This window comes from Pezoporus flaviventris, unplaced genomic scaffold (genome assembly GCF_033815535.1).
Source record: "Pezoporus flaviventris isolate CSIRO_AGI_PZ_B2104156 unplaced genomic scaffold, CSIRO_AGI_Pfla_v1 ptg000002l, whole genome shotgun sequence".
Taxonomy (NCBI): Eukaryota; Metazoa; Chordata; class Aves; order Psittaciformes; family Psittacidae; genus Pezoporus; species Pezoporus flaviventris.
Genome location: NW_026892550.1, coordinates 86168889 through 86190293, shown reverse-complemented (window position 1 = coordinate 86190293; position 21405 = coordinate 86168889). Strand labels below are relative to the sequence as shown.

The 21405-nt window shown below is 39.4% G+C and overlaps 1 protein-coding gene across 3 annotated transcripts in view; it reads right to left on the bottom strand.

Annotated features, from left to right (window-relative positions):
• Positions 1-14260: 14260 nt before the first annotated feature.
• Positions 14261-21405, bottom strand: part of CHRM2 (cholinergic receptor muscarinic 2) — a 90545-nt gene continuing 83400 nt past the window's right edge. The window contains exons 1-2 of one of the 3 annotated variants that reach the window (XM_061444890.1): positions 20413-20471; positions 14261-16051 (exon numbers count right to left, since the gene is read on the bottom strand). In XM_061444890.1, the coding sequence (XP_061300874.1) occupies positions 14612-16012 (1401 nt within the window). In that variant the 5' untranslated portion in view covers positions 16013-16051; positions 20413-20471 and the 3' untranslated portion in view covers positions 14261-14611. Of the gene's footprint in view, positions 16052-16509; positions 19111-20412; positions 20472-21405 lie in introns of those variants that run through there. The other 2 variants (XM_061444889.1, XM_061444888.1) reach the window with 2 other exon arrangements.

Here is a 21405-nt window from a genome sequence, read left to right as displayed (position 1 = left end):
AATGCTATCTCTACCTAGCTCCTTTTATTTATTTTTATTTGTTTTTCCCTGGCCTGAAAATCAGATAAATTTGCTGTGTGTTTAGGTACCTTTGTCTTTTTCACATACACCAACAGTAAGCTGCTAAATGAAGCAGTGTAAATGGGATACCACACATTTCCACACAACATTTTTAGGGCTTTCTGGCCAGCAAACAGGGTTTGCTTCTTCCTGGAAGCCAGATGCTTGTACTTTTTTCTCCCTGTGCTCTGTTCTCCGTGCTCCTTTCAGGCTGTCATAGTTTTTGCTCTTGAAGACCACACAGCCATCAAGGTTGCTAATCAAGGAGGGACCTGGGGAGCCAATGGCTCTGAGCAGGATTGCCGCTCTACACCGACAGTGCCCGCAAGGGGCACTAACCCTGCCGAAAACACCTGATTAAGACACAGCAGCATCTGACATCTAATTGCTTTGTTGTGGGAGTTTTCAGTGAAACATCCCGAGAGTTATGACGTGCAATTTATAGCACTTCATAGAGCCCGTCTTGTTATTTAATTGATTCCAGGCTGGTACTTACTAAGAAAAATGCTGTTTGTGAGTGCTTGAGCTGTTTATTAGCCATTAATAACCACGTGGGTGGACAGCTGTGTTGCGCTGATCAATACAGGGAGCTGCGTTCCTGCATCAGAAGGGTGTGGAGAATTTGGCACCCAGGATGTGCAGGGAGGAGAGCCCCCTTCTTGTCTTACAAAGGTCCTTCTTGCCCTTGCTCAGATGGCATAAACCTTTACAGGAGCTCATAGTTTCCAGCTGTCTGGAGAGGCAGGTTTGCACCAAGCATGAAAGACAGGCTGTGCATTAGTGCTGAGCCACCTCTTGCAACTGAGGAACAGAATAAAACAGGACAGCAAATACCTGTGCTTTAGTCTGGGAAAAGGTGCTGCTTTTCACTGTTTTCCTGAGTTTTAAAATAGCAGATTTCTTTTTCTGTCTGCTCAAACTATGCTCACTACATAGTTACATTGAATGCAAATTTCAGTATAGATCTCAAAATAAATATTTGTACTAAGGAGACAGTAGTCATTTATACTTCAGTTTCAGTGTCTGTATAATTGTATAATGTCTAGCATGTCAACATCTTGGTCTTGAGCTTTTTCAATGAGACTGGAAAACATTTTCACTTGTACCTATGTCTGTGTATATGCATATGGAGAACATACAGATACTAGAGACATTGAAATATTCATGGCAAACTAGGGAATTATTATTTTGTTATGTATAGAAAAAACTTGTTTCTACAGCTTTCTATGAAATGAGAAATCTTGAAAACTGTTTTCAAAATTGCATGTTACGTGGTACATGACATCCATTGATTTCTTATAACACCACATAGAAATATATATAAAAAGCAATGAATAAACGATAGAATTGTATAAAACAAAATTTTCACTTTTACTGCCTTTTTCATTTCTGGTTTTGAATTGCTTTTCTGATGTGTGTGTCACTACAGGTATGATACTGAAATAAATACAACCAACCCAACCACAGCTTCATCATCATGTAATGTCCTGACAAATATACAGATGGGATGTACTCACAAATTGTTACTGGGCTCATATTTGCTCTGAGCTAAAGGTTAGTTTTGAATTTGTTTCGGATGGGTTGATGACTTGATGAAAAAACACAGAAGTCAAAGATAAAAATCATAGCCGTCCCTACCTAAGTTCTAGATTTTCATCCAAGTTCTTCCTTTACATGCTTTGCTTTTGGGCAGTAATAGTCACCATCATTAACATATTTTGTCATCAACAGAGTGTGATCAATTTTAGCCACTGAAGAACTAGAGACGATTTGTAGGCATTGACCTAGACATGAGAGATACTTTATCTCATTAGAAGATAATCAGCACTATCTGGGCCCCTGAGGAATTATTGTTTCATGATTAGGCCCATAACCTGTTGGAAAATAAGCCCCTTGGAGGAGGTAGCTTTGAAAAGTCGGCAAAAGGTAATACAGCAGCAGATGAGCTGTGCAATTGAAATGACTTTAATCTAGAGTCTCCTGGCAAATGAACAACAAAGGGTGTATTTTCTTTTTTATTCAGTATATTTATTGCTTATCCATCACGGTCACAACCTAAGTGTTCAGCATAACAGAAAGAGCAGTGGCTTAAATGGAATTAAATCCAAATGTGTTATTTTTTTGTCCCTTCTGCATAAAATGTAAAGTAAGAGAGGGAGGGTAAGGATGGAAATGGAAAAAGTGCATGGAAACTACTTCTTTTCCCTTCCTTGCCCTTTGGGGCTTTGTCATTTTAGGCCTTTGCAGACAGATCAGCAGTTTCCTTTGTAAGGCTCTTCTCATTTCAGGTTAGCATTCATATGAAGTAATGTTATTACAAAGTGACTTTCCTGGCACCTTCAGCAAGATGCATGTTAATAGAGAGTGATGGAGAGGAGCTAACATGATGGGGATGTCAGACCAGACTGGCACAGCAGTGTTTTTTCCCGGCCAGCACTGCACCAGGCCAGAGTTCTTTGCCATATTTCCTTGTTCACTTTACATGAAGAGCCTTTGTGGGGAATGAAGAGGGCAGCTCCATGCCAGCCATGACCACCACAATCAAAGCAGGGAAAGAAGACTGTTCTTCTACACCCTCAGGGAACTTATCTCAAAGGTGGCTCTGCTGCATTCAAGGACATGCAAAACTGGACATCACAGCATCAGCAGTAGCTTTTTTAAGAACCAAATGTTCTCCCAGAGGAGACTGGGAGACTAATGACACTCTTGGATGCAGAACAAAGGCATAAGAACCAATTAATTTTGTTTTTTTTTTTTCTTCCATGCAGTTTGCAACTTTGCATAATGGATTTCTCTCCTCCCATCTCTACTTTTTCTCTCATCCCTAGCACAACCCATATCAAGCGTACATTTGAGATTATGACTCTGTGAGCACAAGCAACTAATTAATCATTAAGCAGCAAATTTTTTTCCAGCATAACACCATTTACAATAATTATTGTTACAGCTGCATCTATAGGATCTCACAAACACCAAAACCCTGAAGCTGTGCACAACTGGGCTGGAAAGAATCTCATTTAACTGTAGCTGCTCAAAAGTCTTCAGAGCTAGTCCTTCTGGCTCTCCCTATCATAAGCAGAGGCACAAATAACTGTATCCAAAGAGGTCTTCAACGCATTTAAATAAGGATCCTGTTCTAGAGAAAATTTTATTTCTATATTGCTCCTAGGAGGGTGCCCTACTTTTGACAGATGAAGCATGACATGCCTCATCTTTTCTTGCTGTGGCTTCAGAGCTCTTTGCAAACATAGAGTCATTTTTCACCCCTTTCTACTCTGAAATGTATCTGCCCAGGGATTAACACATATTTTAACATTCATCTTTTAAAATATATATTCCTGCCTTTCATAAATAGTTCCCATTTTCAGGGTCCAAAGTATTAGACTATCTCTTAATATAAGTGTTCGTAAAAATGTAATCATGATGATTGCCTGCTTTGGAGTATGACACAAGCATGACCAGAAAAAAAGCCGTAGTAATTTCTGTTCTCTGTGATGTGCTATGGAAATCTGCTTATGCTTGTTTTAGTATGGTGCATCTCTTTAACATCCTCTGCTCAAGACTGTCCATAAGCCATACATCCTCTTCCTGTCCTGTGCAAATTTACAATGAGGTGTTTGGATAGCAGTGCTCAGCTGGCTTTGTCACCAATATCCATTTGTAGCTCTGTTATATGAAGTTTCTCCAGAGGCTGCCTGAGGAGGACCAATTTCAGAGTACTGCTGTTATGTGTAGCCCTCCCTTGACACCCTGTGCTTAGTCACACAAAATATCCACTCAGACAAGCTAGCAACGTGGGAAAACCAAATTTAGGGAGGACTTCAGATCAGTATAGAGACAGATCTGTTGTAAGCATATGCCTTTTGTCTCTTAAGTCATGTTTGATTTTTTCCTAGAACATTTCAAAACCACACAATCCTTTTAAAATCACCCCTTCCCACTCAAAAAAACACAACACAAAAAAACCCAAAACCAAAACAAAAAACAAACAGAAAAAAACCCAAAACCCAACAAAACCACCCAAAACCCAAGAGAAAAGTCTAATAAATCAACATTTTATAATGGAAAAATGTTCCCCGTGAACTCCATTATTTTGTAATTGTCTAGCTCATGACTTCTCAGAATGAAGTGAAAGCCTCCAAACAGAAGACATTCTCCCATTCTCCTCTTTTTTTTTTTTATTTTAGGAAGATAGCATAACAAAATCTGGGATTTGATGTCCATATTTGAATTTTCTCATTTGTATTTTCTCTAGAACATCATTTTAGTAACTAAACCTGTATACACTTCAGTTCTGCTCTCATCCTTATTTATCTGTTGGCTACAGGCAGAAAAGTTGAAGCTTAATGCTTCTGTTATAACATCTGCAATCACTGGCAGCTGCTTAGCCTTTGTTACCCAAAAAGTCAGCCTGGCCAGATGACCCAGGGGTATCTTCCTTTGTGCCAAAAATTGTGACTTTTATGGAGGGAACTCCTTGCTCCTTTGGGCTACTGGCACTTCTTAGTCTGCCCATTTGTAAGGGGAGCTGAGCTAAATCTTCTCTGCTGGAGGGATTTAACTGCTTTGACCTTGCTGCCTATTCTTTTTTATGCTGGAGTTTTAGCAGGAGGAATTTTATGATGCCACAGATCCGTTGTGCCCATACTCCCATGAAATGATTAGGTGCAGCTGCCACCAATAATGATTCCATTTGGGAATATTTCTCCTGTGCTATATGGATCCAATCACCTCTGCTCAGTCCTGCTCCTCAGTGTTTTTCAATTGCAGGCAAAATCATAGTAGTGATTATGGTGGGAGTCAATGAAAGCCTCCGGTCTCTAAACATAAATTAACTCAAGAACTTTTTGAAGCATTCCTCTTTGTCTCCTTTCCTGCTACAATTGTGTCAGATTTTTAAACCAAATGCTTTGCTTTTGTAGTGATTTATTCAGCACCTTTAGAAAGCTATTAACGAGAGAGTGAAACCTAGAGAGCCAGCTGAGACATTTCAGAGACAGGAGAGGAAGAAAGGGACAGGGGAAGGAGGAAGGAGCAAGAAAGGGAAGGCAGTTGGGGAGATGAAGCAGTGATTGAGGGCAGAAGTAAAGGGGTATTTTTGTCTCTCCATTTCTTTGATACCATTCTTGCTGGCTTTATTATTCTCCCTGGTCCTGTGTGTTGGTAGAAATGAAGTTGGCAAGCTCCATTGAGAAGAGGGCGGCAAAGTCAATTTCCAAGTGCTGCCAACTAGGTTCCCATGTCTAGACTGCATATGATGATTGGCAAAAAGCCAGAAATGGAGTTAATGGATTTACAAAATAGCAGCATTTCTCTGTATTGATTTTCTCAGGGCATTTCCAGAACTCAGGGAGAAGCAGGTAGTTACATTTTAGATTTTTTTCTGCTAATAAAAGCTCTCACAAGGAGCACTAATAAAGACACTTGTGAGTCTGGGGGACATTGACTAAAGATGTCTCTCCAGAGGGGAGAGGGTGAGTGTTATTAGTTATTACATTAACTGTAAATGTTCTTGGCTGTACGTGGAGGTTGAGGTACAATTTTTTGTTGTGTTTGAGCACGATTCTACTCTTTTAAAGAAAAATGTAACGTTTTTCTTATGCCAGTGGTGAAACTATAAATCTAAGAGAATGGCTTAGGCAGGGAGATGGGTAGTCTGGCACATCCATGTCCCTTTCCCTCTGTGTCCCATCAGCTCTGTCAACAAAGTTTTAAAATTATGTGTTGTCAGTGAAGTGTACCTAAACCTCCTTTGGAAAGACAAGCAAAAGTTTAGCTTTAAGTGAACTTACATACACGTACAAGTAAATAAATGTACATGCTAGAAAAAAGGGGTGTTTCGAGCTATGCTTTCCCAAATATATAGAGCAGGGGATTAGGTCTTGGCCTGCCATGCTGTGTTCCAGATAGGATTGGCACCTCCATGCTTTTGGAAATTAACCCTTATATTTGCAGAAACTTACTTCATCTGTTAAAACTCTCACTGTCAGCATCTTAAGGGCTCCCTGAAGCCATATGTTGACAATTATAGGATGGTATAGTGTGTGTGAGGTAACTACCTGGACTGTAGAAGTATACTGACAGTCTGAGTTACGCATATGGTCTGTGATGTGATGATTAGTATAGCATGGCCTGAAACCAGGAACCTGTCCTTTGAAGGGCAGAGACAGATCAGAAATAGGTAGACCGTGACTTGGGAAAACAGAACTAAGGTACTGATTTGTATCTCTGTTGTGATCTTGGCAAGTGTCTTTAGAACATCAGGATCTACCTGTAGAAGAGACATTATAGTATTTTCCCACCTTACAGACTGTTTTGAGAAAAAAAAGCATAGTAAAAAAAGTAACTTTTCTTGATTTCATTGTTGAAAGCTGATGGACAGTAAGCCGATGAAATGGTTGAAGGTGGTCTTGGACCAAAGAAACCACAGAGCAAATGGCAGTGGTGGGAAATCTTAGACAGATGGGATAAAGATAGGTGTAAAGTCCTGAAAAGGTGAAGACAATGAAAATCCTTATTAACAAAGGGAAAATTCAGAAAGAAGAATTCAATATAGACTAACTTATTAGAATTATTTCTTTCCATTTTTGAGCTGCTGGGCTGATGTATCCTGATCCTGACAGAGCTGATGCATTGAGATCCCCTATCAGTCACGTCAAATTGTTAGACTGACTGTGCACCAGATTTCCATGGGAAAACTGATCCCTAGTCACTCATACTGTCTTCATCTGCTGCATCTGAACCTTGTCTGCTGCTAAAGGGCTAGTGAGACAATATCCTGAGAGCCTGTGGAGCTGAAGATACGCAACCTATTCCTACTCCCAGATGCTTTCTAGGTATGTCGTACAGCTAGGTTTGCATTCATAAGGCAAAAGGAGCTCAGAATACATTTAGTTGTTAGTGGTGTCATCTCCGTAATTAACTAAAAATTTCTTTGATATAACAGGGTGGCTACAAGAGCCTTACCTATTCCGTGTTAACATTTGAATGATAGAAAGATATGGAGGAATGTCTTATTGGAGGCCCTCCTCAGCTTGCGAAACGGACCTTACAGTTAAAGTGAAAATCTTCTTAAGGAAGCAGAGCCCCTGGATGAGGTGAACTGAAGGAGGAACAGAGATGGGGACAAGATAAGGATGTCAAGGAAGTGGTATTCCAGACTTCTCTTGAACTTGCCAGGAAGGCTTGGAAACAGAAAGTTAATTTTTTTTTCTTATTTTCTACAGGCATTCTCACAGCCCTGTGGCTGCTGTAGGGAAACTTTTTTTTCTCCTCTTACTATCCCTCTTTCACATTTCACAGGGTAGCTCACTCAGTAAAAATAAATAAAATAAACAGAGATACCACATACAAAAACATTTTTATTATTATCATAATTCACTGTTTAATGCAACGCTTTAACTAGGAATACAACTCAGCAGAAGTACATATACATACACTGCATGTAATTTTAGTTGTGTCTTCAAGATATTTCAAACCCTCATCATCTCAGTCCTTCATCAGTTGTTTTGGTGAAACACATTCTTCCTTCAATCTGCATAACACATTTAAATGTTGCTGAATAACACAGATGTTTTTCTTCCAAATGGATCACATTACATCCATATTCCCAGTTAATATAACTTTATCAAACTTTGCTTTCACTGTATGAATGTTGTGTGTAATATGTGCATATCTATACAGCATATATAAATATATATCTATAATGTATATATAATCAAGTGGGTCAGTTTTACACAGCTAACCATAAACTTGTGCTTATCTTATTTATATGTGATCAAATGTATGGCATCAAGAATTTGACTAGTCTCCAACCTGTTAGATCCTCGTTTCCATTTTGCCATATGATTTTGAATATCACATACAAGTAACGCATTCCCTTCTTTCTTGCAGTATTTTCTTTTGAAGAAAAGAATGCAGTTATTTTTTATATAAATGAATAACAGGTTTTCCATACCCTTAAGATAAAAAAAAGTCTAGGAAGAGATAAAGTTTATCCTCATATACAGAGCTTGAAGAGTAATTGGACATTCATCGTAGATATATTTACATTGTAACCTTATCTGGATAGTATTACACATGATGTATTATTTGTTTATACAGTCAAGTTAATGGTATTGGTCATGTTAAAACACGTTACCTAGAGGTATTTACAAACTGGTAGTCTCTAATTTACCAACCAAGTCTGCAAAGTGGCGTCAGAATTAAGGGATAAGATAGAAGAAGGTATCTTTACCAGCAGCCATGGCACTCTCACCAGTGTCTTTATTATTATTACTACCACTTGTACCCTGATGTGCTTCAGAGGAAGGCTGTCTTTGGGGTAGAGGTGTAGAGACAGATCCTTCAGTGGGACTAGAAATTCCCCCCTGCTCCCTACAGCCTACCTGAGCTGGAGGAGCAGAAAAACAATCCAACTGTGAACTGCCTGTCCCTTTGCTAGTTAGGTCATGACAATCTTGTCCCCCTGTGCTTTCTTCAGTGCTGTCAGGTGAGTCAGTCCAAACACTAAACATCCAGCAAAATCCTTCCTTCCAAAGGCCACTGAAACACAGACTGTAATCATACTGCCTCACTTATCACCCGCAGCCACTTTTCACAGTGTATCAGAGCTCTTTAGGGAGTCTCAAAGAAAACGTTTTCTGTGTGCTTCTAGACAAATACAGTCAAAAAGAAACAAAAAAGGAAAAAAGAAACTCACTATAGGAAGATGAAAAAAGAGTTGTTACCTAATGGCACTTTTCAGGTTGTGGAGATCTTTGGAAGGCAAAAGGAGACCAGAATTTGTTTCCTTTTATTTTGTTAATACCAGAATGAAGTGTGTATAACAAATCTACACAGTATTCTGAAATATGAGGCCTGGGAGAATTGATAATCTCGTGTAACCCACTGGTTCCGCAGTGTAGCCAAAGAGGCCATAGTAAAAGGAAGGAAGTAAAAATATAGGAGAAATAATTGAACTGGTTGTGGGAAATGTTTCATGTCCAACTCAGCCTTATTATAATTATATTCTTAGGCTTCATTTCTCAGTGAATACTCTGCTAGCAAACACAGGAATGAAAAGTGTTCGAGAAAATGGGGGGCTGCGTTATCATTGCACGTGGCATAAAATTAATCCATGCACATTGCAACATGGTATTCCACTACAAGAATATTCAGTCTTTGTCACTATCCACCATTGTTTATTATATGGAAGTCACAACACTGGGAAAGAAGAGAATTGATTTGGCTTTGTTTCACACAAGGGTTGGGGTTTTATTTTACATCCAATTTAAAGCCCATGCAGAAAGGTTTTAAGAAACATCTCACTCCACACAGTAGTTTGGGCTTCAGTGAAGGGGGATTTGCATGCTAGGGAGGGCAGAATTATGGTGGGTTAAAGAGTTTGGATACCAGCATTCACAGTGCCTGAAATGGAAGAGAAACTTCACACCATGCAGCTGCATGGCAGGCTTCTTAAAGAAGGGCAGGTAGAAAGCTTTTTGTCAATACTGGGACAAAAGAGGAAAGGCAGGCAGAGAAAGAAGAAAAGAAACCACAGCAAATTAAGGACCATCCCTCATATTCCTTCAGGGAAAGATTTTTTAAAAATAATAAGAAAAAAAAAATGTAAAAAATGTTTCTTAAAAGTTTAGTGCTTTTCATGATATACAAGAACAACGAAAGCAATAATGCATAGGAATCATATCGCAAGCAGGTGCGTCCAGACATGTTATATGAAACATCTGTAGACCCAGAGTGAAAAAAAGCTTCTTTTTAGCTTCTCAATTTCTACCACCTGCACTACTGCCAACTGAGAGTACAGAGCCATCTAGGAGTGGATCCTTACAAATATCAAAGATACTAGATTCTAAGCCCACTAACTGTCAGCAAACATCCCCCACATGGGACCAGAGTTTCTTTCCCTTCTCTTTGTTTCCTAAAACTGTAGCTTCTCACAAGCAGCACCCTGATTTGTCAAAACCCAAAGATATTTAGGAACCAATGTCAGGAGAGGGAGGGAAAACAAATACCCGCAGCATTCTTCCTTCATCCCCAGCTCCATTATGCCAGTTTTGCAGTATGATGGCTGTGATAATGCTGCATTTACCTGTGTGGTACTTAAAGGCCAGTACCAGGATGACTTTTGGTAGCAAAAGTGGCAAGGAGAGGTGCTGCCATTCAAAGTAAAAAATTCTAAGTGGGCCACCTCAACACCACAGGAAAAATCAGGAGCTGCATCTTCAGGCAGCACTGGGGCAATCCATAGGAATGAAGAACGGGGATCAAAAGCAGTCAAACAAAAAATTGCCCATGGCCTCCTGCCTCTTCCCTTCTGGGATATCCAGGGTTTCCTCACCTGTGTGTGGGCTGTTCTCAGCACGGCCATGCGCACTGAAGGCAACACCTCTTATCAATATGTTTTTCTACTCCAGAAAAATATAAAACAAAGAGATGATAGGTTTAACACTTGCTTTTCTCTTCTTGCTGTGTGGATGCCAAAACCTGGTCCCTGATGTCCATCTGAGCACTCCTGTCCCCGTGAGCATTTGTGAGACAAAAAAGAAAGACAAAGCAATCTGACCTATACAGATGTGTTTTCATCAGGCAATGTTCAAATACTATGCTATCTCTGAGCAGATCATCATGATTCCTAGTTAATCAAATGAAAATCCCAAGAAGAAAGGAGGCTGACAGAATGTTTTCTTAGGTTCTGTCCTTACTGGAAAACAGATTTCTTGACATCAATGCAGCTTTTTCTTTCTTTCATTCTTCCTTTTGTTTTCTGTTTTTTACTGCAGATGTCTTTAATACTCAGAAAAGGTGCCAGTTGGATTGACATATCTTCAGGCTGTTGTTCTCCCCCTGGAGAGTGAAGGTAGGGCTGGCCTGTGACAGCACAAATCACACCCCATGGGCTGCCGACGTGACAGATCCTGCTGCAGCAGGGTTGCTGTCAAGGGCTGGTTGGGCCTTTTCTGTTTTAGCCTGTTTCTGGAAATAATTAAGAGGAAGAAAAGGAGAGGGGCAGAAGTGCTAGCTGCAGTTTGTTGTTTTGTTGTTTTTTTTTCTCACGAGTCACCTCCAATTTTCTCAATTGCTATGTGAAACAAAAGTGGCAAGGGCAGCACATGGTGTGGACATGCTGCTGCAACCCTCTGGCCAAGCCCAAGGTGAAGAGGTAGCAGCATCAGCAGGGCCACCTGGGGTCTTTGGGGTGTCAGGGCCCGGGTGACAGGTGGGGAAGCCAAAGGAGGTATCCAGGGGGCGCTGCTCTTCAAGACCAATATCTAGATCTTGCAGAACTATCACTCAGAAGGAAAGTGAAACCCAGCAAATGTGGTTTGGGACACAAAGGAAAGACATGAGAATTCAAAAGGCGTTCGGAAGAATAAATTATTTTGTGGCTCTGAAAGATTTTGTCTTACTGAGACAAAACTACCTTAGGACCTGATTGATTCCCAGAGACCTCAAGGGAGGCTCTGCCTCCTCTCTGCCTCCTGTAGGAGGTAGACAGTGTCATGATTTGGCTCTGCACCTCCCACCAGCTGCCAATGAGCACAACACAGACAACATCCCATGCAATATCTTGAATGATAGATAATTATTTTCCGTGTATATAAACCATGCAGGGGTGTGTGTTTTCATGTCAGTGCATACATGTGTAGGTGCATTATGACATCCATTTTTACATCGCTCAACTGGCTGTGAATGTGGATATACCACAGAAACATTCTTTTCCTTGAGCTGGTACAAGGTGGAAACACACAGGATTGTGTGCCCTGCAAACCTTTTAAATATAGCATAACACAAACCAAAACATCTTGTCCTTTAGGATCAAAAGTGGGGTGGTGCTAGGGAAGAGTGTTAGGAAGCTTCAAACTGAAGGTTTTTCTTTTTTAATTTTGTTATTGTTGTTTGTTTGTTTGCTTCATGAATGCAGGCCCCAAAATATCTGGTTTTCTGTATAGTATTTTGAATGTCCTCACATCACATGATGAAAAAGTATAATCGTAATCTACATCTTGCACATCTTAACCTATAGAAGTGTCTTTAGCTGGTAGAGGAATTAATAATTTATAAACAAGTGACAGCTTCAAATGTCAAAATACAGGATTTTCACGCCTGTTAAAAAACTGAAGTTAAAAGATTAAATAACAATATAAAACCCATTATTTACCAATTTGAGTACCTGTACTATTTATACCCACAGTACTTGCTGAAAGAAAGAAACAGGTGTGTTTCTTTTATGAGACTTCTCTAAAGGAGTAAGATTTAGAAAATTAACAGATTTCATCGTATCTTTGGTTTTTGTCTGGATTACTTAACATTGTAAGAGAATGAATCATCTAGAAGTGATCATGTAAATTTTTCCCTTGACCTGTCAAGATAAGTCTAGTGAATGTAGTTTTGAAAGACAAGCAACACTCAGTTTTGCAAGCCTTATCACTGAGTTATTCTTTCTTACAAGCAGGAAGATGAAAATAGTGATAGTAAATATGACTCAAGGCAAGTGAGGGTTGTGAAATTAGATCCTTGGCTGCATGGAGACACTTAGATATATTAGGATGAAATCACTAGGGGTATAAAATCAATGAATGCATATTAAGACACATCCTGAGTTTAATGTAGCCTTAATTGACTGCACTTTAATCCTCCTCATTTTCACTTTCTGCTAGGAACTTGTACTTTGAAACATGAAAATTGTCAGATTGCCAAAGTGCTTTGACACTGTATTCCAATAAGCTTGTCAAATGTAAATTTTAAGTCAGCAAGATTAATTTCCCTGTAATCTTGAAGGCCAGATATTTTGAAGTGCATTTTGGAAGACTCTAATGTGGCAACATGAAACAACAGAATAATTTGTTAGGTGGCTTTCAGTCCAGAAGACAGTCCCTCAGGACATTGTTTGTGCAGCAAGCTACTTTTTGGGATAACAAAATCTGTAGCTGTACCTTCATAGTGTCTTGAAGTTAGGGTTACTAAGAAGGAGGTAACTAGAATATGCGTAACTCAGCCAATTGCTGTTTTCAGCAATCTGATAACCTTTGTCCTGTCCACACAGTGCTCAGTTGTGCTACATTAAATATCAAATATTGAAATAGTAAAATATTTGCCAGGCAGAAAGAATTGGAATTTGAGCTGAAGTGAAGTAGCAGATAGTATTTGAACTTGATCTTTGCCAGCCCCCCAACCAGACTATTTCAGTATCTGGTTTTGTGTAATCACTGTTTTCCTCTCTGCCTTTTTATTAGCATTATCCCTTGGCTTACAGTCAAAATGTTGCTCCCAGCTGCTGCAAAAGGGGATGTAGCCAAAATCTTTTCCACAAAGTAAACACGTTGTCCAGGATACACCCAGGAAGGACTCTGGGTTCACACTAATGGCTTAGTCAGAGCTTTATACGTATGGGCACATCAATCCATTTATTCTTTTCCTCAATAAATGAGTGTGAATCCTTTTTTGACTGGTCAAGAGCATGACCATCTAATAGTATTACTTCTGTGGAGCCTCATTACACCTCTCCATCTGCACATCCATCTTTAAAAGGATATAACATCCATTTTTCTAGTAAAGCCCTTGCTTCTCTTCTTCAGCTGAGGCCCTTTGTTTGGCCACTATGGTGGCTGACTGGATGAGATCTTTGAATTTAGGGCTTCTTTTGATATTTGGTTTGTATGCCCTGGACAAGTAAGGTACAAAAAGCAAAAAAAGCTAATGGAAGTAAGAGACAGATCCACTGGTGGATGTTACATGACAAACAAAGTGAACAAAATTGTCTCAAAAGCTTTGGTTTACATAGATGCTGAAATAGTCTTGGGATGTAGCAATCTGGAAAAGACTGACTTTATATTTTTATCTTGAAGGGATGAAGGAATCGAGGAACAAAAACTCCTTAAACTGCGGCAAGAAACAGACTTTGAATAGGTTAAGCAGGTTAAGCAATGATTACACATTGAGCATAAGTACACTTTCAGAACTGATGCAGTTTTGGAAATGGTAGTGTCATAAACAACATAAAATAACTCTCATCAGGATTTACCTAACATAAAAGTTCTTACATGACAATGGCAAAAAAGCTCTAGACAACTTTGAGCTTTAGAAACCTTCTACCATGATTCATTTCAAATACGTAATGATCTTCCGAACTCCCATGCTTCTTCCCCTGTGTCTGTTTAGTATGTTTTCATCTGGGAAATAAAAAGAAAAAAGAAAAAAGAAAGGAAGAGAAGAACAAGGATTTTGCACAGAAGGACCAAAAATCATAGACTCTAAAGCCCTTCTGCAGAATAGTTGTAGAAAGCAAGGAACTGTGCCTCCAGTCCATATCCTTGAATAATTCCTCAAACATCTCCATGTCCACAAGATTTGTTTTCAATAATTTAAAAAAATGTTTCTAAATGTAGTTCTCAGGAGTGGAGCTGATGCTCTATGTCAGTATTTCCACTAATATCCTGGATTGCACATTCTGTAGAAGAGCATAAAGTGCTATGGCATTTATCTAGTTGGGTTTTTTTTAATTTAATATGGAACTTCGTCACCCTTTCCATTATTACTTTTATTACTATTTTTACCTTGTAGCTCCTATGTTCTTGTAATGACACATAAGAAGGTGCTTAAAGGTCTTCTTGAAGGTAGCATTGCAGAGAGCATAACAAGCAGGGTTGATGGTGCTGTTGATATAACAGAGCCAATAACCTATGGTCCATACAGTACCAGGGATGCAGGATGTGCAGAAGCTGTTGATGAGCACCATCACATTGTATGGGGTCCAGGTGATGATGAAGGCCAGGAGGATGGCCAAAATCGTCCTTGTCACTTTTTTCTCTCTAGAAGGAGGTGGTTTCTTTTTGGCTGGCTGCTTTGTCATCTTGACGATTTTCCGGGCTACACTATTCTGCTTCTCCTCCCCAGTGGTGCCTACAATCTCCACAGTAGTGTTGGTGGGAGCACAGCAATCACCCTTTTGAGACTTGGTGACTATCCTGATGCATGTCAGCTTGGAGTTTCCCACTTTGAGATGGTCTTGGGAGGCAGAAGTCTGGCTGGAATCTTTGGCAGCTTCATCTTCTTTCATGTTGGAAGCGACCACACTGACAGAGGTGGAGTCGTTGGAGCTCTCCTTCTCCTCCCCTTGAACACAGTTCTCCGTCACAGTCTCTCCAGTGGCTTTTCCATTCTGAATTTTGCTGTGTTCCAACCCATCACCACTGGCTGGGATGTTGTTATTGTTTGGTTTCACTGTTTTACTTTGGACAAGGCTGGGGGAAACTGTATCTTGGTTTTGAGCAGTTTCCTTTTTTCCTTTCTTTATTCGACTCTTACTGGCTTGAGAGATTTGCCAATAAAGGACAGTCATGATGATAACAGGCAAATAGAAGGCTGCAATGGCAGTACCAAAAGTGACAGCAGCATTGGAGAAAAACTGAATGTAACAATCCCCATCTGGGACAGTCCTTCCTCCCACAATGAACTGCCAGAAGAGAATTGCAGGGGCCCACAGGATGAAGGACAGCACCCACGCAGCTGCGATCATCATGCCTGCCATCTTAGTGGTTCGCTTCACAGGGTAGGTCAGAGGCTTGGTGACACAAAAGTATCTGTCAAAGCTGATAATGAGGAGGTTCATTACAGAGGCGTTGCTGACCACATAGTCAAGAGCCAGCCAGAGGTCACACACAACAGGCCCCAAAGGCCAGTACCCTATCACAGTGTAGAGAGTGTATAGGTTCATTGAAAAGATGCCGATGATCAAGTCAGCGCAGGCCAAGCTGAACAGGAAATAGTTATTGACAGTCTGTAGGTGCCTGTTGACTTTGATTGACACCATGACCAGGATGTTCCCAATTATGGTGACTAGGCTGAGAGACCCTGCTACCAGGACAATAAAGACCACCTCTACAGTTTTATAGGGGCTCTCCAAAGCCATCACATTTTCAGTGGAAGAGTTTATGTACGTTGAGTTATTCATTTCTGTTCTGCTAACAAGTTACCCAGTTATCACTTAAGCCTGCAGAGGAAAGAAAACAAAACAGATACCATCATGGAATTAGTCCCTCTGCCTTTAGGAAATGGATCCCTGAAAAACTACCTGGAAAGAGTTTAGAGGTAGAAGATGTGTTCAGAAAGACCAGTCAACTTTGGTTAATGAAAGCAGCTTGCAACATATAATATCCCTTTAGGAACAACATACCAAGAGGGTACCTCTAAATATGTGACAAAGATACAGTATTTGAACACAGGTCTAGATTCTTAAGTTCTCAGCTGCATTTTTCTCTATGTCCTCTTATAAAACTAACATAGACTTGAAAATTTTGGAACCAGACATGTATATTGTTTTCTTTTCTACCTCTTTGACCATTTCAAACCCTATTCCAAGTAAGAAAGTCCAGTCCTGAGGGTGTGCCATGTTTATAACCTGAGGTGAAAATGTGATTTACCAGGAGACATCATGTGAAGGTGGCTTACTTTTCCATCTTTCTTTCATGTTCCACCTGAGTATGCTTCTCTGAGGTTGCTAGAACAAGATTGTGTAATGTCTCCCGCTCATTTTCTTACAATCTAGTTACTTTTCTTTTTCAACAGTTGCAAAGATTTTGGCACTGCATGAAACTAAACTGCCAATGAACAAGAAAAGGATAGGTCTGTTGAAGTCCATTGAATTAATAAATTCACCTCAGTTGAGCATGTGCCTATTCTTTTTCATGTAAGTGAGATTAAGGTTATTTTTTGCATCTTTTAGACTATTTGTACCTGAAAAAAAGGGATGTTGTTTGGGTTTTTTTAACATGATGAGTTTGTCTCTTGATGGTTGCTTGCTTGTACTTTTCAATATTTTTTCAAATCACAGTATATTTTAACTGTATCACATAAAGCTACAACAGAAGCTCTGACATAGATAGCATGGTAATGATAAAGAAACAGCTACAAATCAGTTCTGTTTATGCACAGCAATTTTTTTTGTGCCCTGTATAGCCTACCATCAGGACTCAATGAAGAGCGATTAAACTTCTAGCAATATATATTTGAAAGAAGACCAAGAAAACAGCACATGCTTTTGCCTTCAGGATACGTGCTATCCTTTTGTGCATCCCCTGGAATTCAATAGAATGTACTGGAATTGTACAGCCAGTCTCTGAGCACTCATTATTTATGAGCTCTGCTCAGGGGATTATTGAGGCATGAAGGCCAGATGTGACAGAGAAGTTAGGTTGTTTCTAATTGGAATGTTCTCTTTTTCCCCCACACATAAGGCATAACTTCTTTGGGACAGAGATTTTTAAAAGTGGTGACACAATCAAAGAAAGAAAAAAATCCATTGTGTTTGGCTCCTCTATATATCAGGGATTAAGGAATCCTCCTCTGGCCCCTGGAACTAACCTGCTGATGCACAGGCATATACAATTCATGTCACTGAAATGGAGCAATGTATTTTCACTGTTATTTCAGCACTGCATATTTTCCTACAGATGAAAAAGGAAGAAGATGATGCAAAATGTCAGCACAACAGCAAATACCCTTCTAACCTCTAAGGAAAAATAAGCAAGTTTGTCTCCACAGGAAACTCAAAATGCTATACCAGGGTAAAGGTTTTCTGTCTGAGGCAACTCTGTAATCTTGTATATATATACTTAAATATAAATATACTTAAAGAAATACAACTGGCAGAAAGTGGGGCTCATGCATTTGCCTTTACTTTTAAAATTGGCCAAGATTTGTTTGCTCACAGAAATAAATAAAGGCTAGACTGAATTTTTTTTCCTACTGTCTATTTTCAGGTACATCCTTAAAATCCCTGGGATCACATTCAAAAGAGCAAAACTGTGGGGATGAATGCTTTAATTACATATGTGATTTGTATAGGAAGAAAAGGCTGAATGGTATATAACAGAATTTATACTCCATGAAAAAAATATACAGGAGAATAGCTCAGACATCTTTAATATATAGGACTGTCAGTTCAGCAATTCATTGCGTGCTTTTGACCTAAAACCTCACAGCTGAGCAGCTGACTACCTGTTTATGTGTAAGATATCAGTTTTTTGGGACAAGTTAAGAACTTTTCCCAAGCACAATTGTTTATGAACACTCCTGACAGATTTTATTCACTGAGATGTACTGATTTCAAAGCAATTTCTTCTGAAAAGTTTGTGATCCAGGGCTCTGCAGCTACCTCTGGTGACAGAGAGTGAGAGGGTAAGCAGGAAAGGAAGAGAGAGGATCAGAGCTGAAAAAATTGTGCTTTATGGTAAGAAGTGTTTCCCTACAATTTCATTTTGACAAAATGTTCAGAGGTTTTGTTTTCATTCCCTTGAAAAACTAAAATGAATTTTAAAACTTTGATACTTGTGAAACCAAATTACTCTCTCCCAGCAAAATTTATTCCTGTGTCTTTTCAGCTGATTTTTTTACCCACTTCCAGTGGAAATATTGGTAATTCAGTATAAATTCCCTTGATTTTATTACCTGAGATGAAAAGAGCTGGATGAAAACTAAAAGTTTATTTTACCTGTTAGGAATAGGTTTTCCCTGTGTGGAACAGGATTTCACTGTCTTCTTTTGAATGGAAGCAAAGCAGAGGAGTCCCTTTCCCAGTGATCTCTCTTTGCACAAAACTTTCCTGCCATGAGAAGGCTGGTAGACTGAGACTGCAAATTACAGTTACAGTTACATCTTTTCTTTAAGTATGGAGAAACCTACCTGCTTTCACTTTCTCCATTTGTTTGCATTAATATGATTATAAAGTGAACCATGGTTTGTTGTTTGTTGCTGAGAAGGTATAGGGCTGGAGAAATCTTTGATTTCAGACAACATAGATCATCACTGCTGACAGTACTACCATTATAGGAGCAGAGACAGGGTTATGATGCTTTCTAACCTAAGATACCCTGAAATCTGCAAGACTCTTTCTTGATGTTTCCAGTAGGGTTTGAATCAGGTCTGTAGTGGGGTCTTTTGTTACTTGCTGTGGCCGCTTGCTCGCTTGATATAGGGCTGTCTGTGGACTACTTTTGCTATTGTCATGCCATGGAGCCCATCTCTCCTACTAGAGAGGCAGCTGTTATTGGAACAGATGGGCAGTTGTCAGATGGGCAATTGTTATGGGAACATCAGGCAGACCTACAGAGTGGAGGCATTTTAAGGTAATATGACCTCCCGCTATGAGAAGTACCAGATCTTATTCTTGAACAAACAGAACTCTCCTCTGCAAGCCCATGGGTGTTTGTGTGAGTTGCACAATATGGCACTGACTCCTGTGGGCTGCCGTAATTTATCCTTCTATACTAAGTGCTTTTTTGCTAAACAGAGAATACCCAGAAAAGGCAAGAAATTTCTCCTGTGACCTCAAAACCAAACAAGTTCATTTTTTGAAATATATTTTAAAGTACACATGACTTTATGGAATGCAAACACAATAATCGCTGTATGAAAAATGGCCAAAGCCAAAAAATCCACATATAACATAATTCATTGTTTGATATTCAATATGTAGTTGGGAAACATTTCCAGTGCAATAGTTTCTCCCCTCTAAAGAATTCAGTGCTGAAAGTAATTCACCTCCTTTCTCTCAACTAGACATGGGGTTGGGGAAGATGTAAGGTCCTTTTACAGTGAGTGGTAGACAGGTAGAAGCTGGGCATGAGTGGATTAACCTGGACCCCCATTACCACTCATAAGGAGTAACACAGTCCAGGCTGTCACAGGCTGGAATAAACCTTCACAGAGCATGCTGGCAGCCACAGCCTTTTTCCTCATTTACCTCCCTAGCAGTTGCTTGGAACAGCAAAACAGAAGTCTAATGGGTGAAGTCTGTAAGCTGGTTCATTGTAAAAGGGAACCACAGTGAGTATAAAGAAGCAAAATGATGCTGTTGAGTGTATTCCTCTTATTCCATTGCAGACCCTGAGGAGGCCTGCAGAAACAGGAGGGCAAGGAGAAGAGACAGGAGGTACTTAGATATTATATCCTTCTGATTGTGCTTTCCACTTGTCTTGACAAGACTCCATCCCTTTAGTGCAAATGAATCTTGTAACAAGCATTGTAACTTGGATACATCTCCAACATCTGTCACAAAACAGACGATAAAAATGTTGTGCATATTGAAAAAAATGGCTGATATACCGTGCCTGTCAAAGTTTGTTAGACAAATCCTTCTTCTGTATTGTGCATATTTCCAAGTTAAATATGGTCAGGATTTAATGACTTCTTTGAATCCTCTGAAACCATATAAAGGTCAGGACATGAAAGAGGTAACAAACGATCTGTACCTGAAAGTAGCATTTGATTTAAATGGAATTACCCAGGAACCTATGTGCATTGCTACTCTGAGCACTTTTCAGCATTCAACTCTCAAAGAAAAGCAAAATATACCTTTTAAACTTCTCCTCTTTGATCCAGTTCCTCTTCAGTCCAAACCTGTGTAAAATGGATTTGATTTTTGCTGTAGCAATAATTTCTCTTCTTTTTTTTTTTTTTTTTTTTCTGAACTGATTTTGCTCCTTAACAGCACTGGCTTTGATTCTAAAATTCCTTCCTGGCACCATTTAAGTGGAAAAAAAGAAAACAGAGAGGAACAAAAGCCCTAAGCCCATGACAGATACACAAGGCACATCCGTCAGAATTTATTACAGACTTTAAGAGACATTATAGATCTAGTTCGGGCTTTTGATAAAAAACAAATTTCAGAAAATTCCCTAATGCCACAAGACTAAAATCTTCACCCCAGGAGTTATCTTCTGCATTCCATTTAAAACTAGAAACACCTTTGCAGAGTGTCACTGCCTTGGTGTTGTCCATTCTTCCTATTTCCATGCATTTTTGTTTTTCTTAATCAACACACGTCCTACAAAGAAAGATATTCTGTGGTCCTGTCTAGATCTACTTTCCTCCATCTCATTGTGAAGGACCTAAAGGCAAAGTATAAAACTTCTGCACCTATCTTGACAAAGTGGATCAGAGTTGTAGAGCAGTAATAAAAGTTAACTAACACTATGCACTAACAACAATTGAAATCAAGCAAAAATAAAAATATAACCCCAAAAGCAGCAGAGAACTCTACATGAGTAGGTAGCAGCACTGGCATCAGCATTGCTGTCTCAATGCTATTGTTAGGGTCTGAGGATTTGTACAGCTATTAACTACATCTTACTCATGTTCTTGTAGCCTAAAACCGGTAAATATAGTTTCATGAGCCCAACTGGTTTGTATTCAAAGTCGCACAAGGAAAAGTATGGGCAGTATAGGAAAAAAACAAAACAAAACAAAACAAAGCAAAACAACCAAACAAACCCTCCTCAGTAATCTCTCTAGTTTTGGGAATAAAAACAAACAAACAAAAAAACAATTTTCCCTCAAAGGTATTAT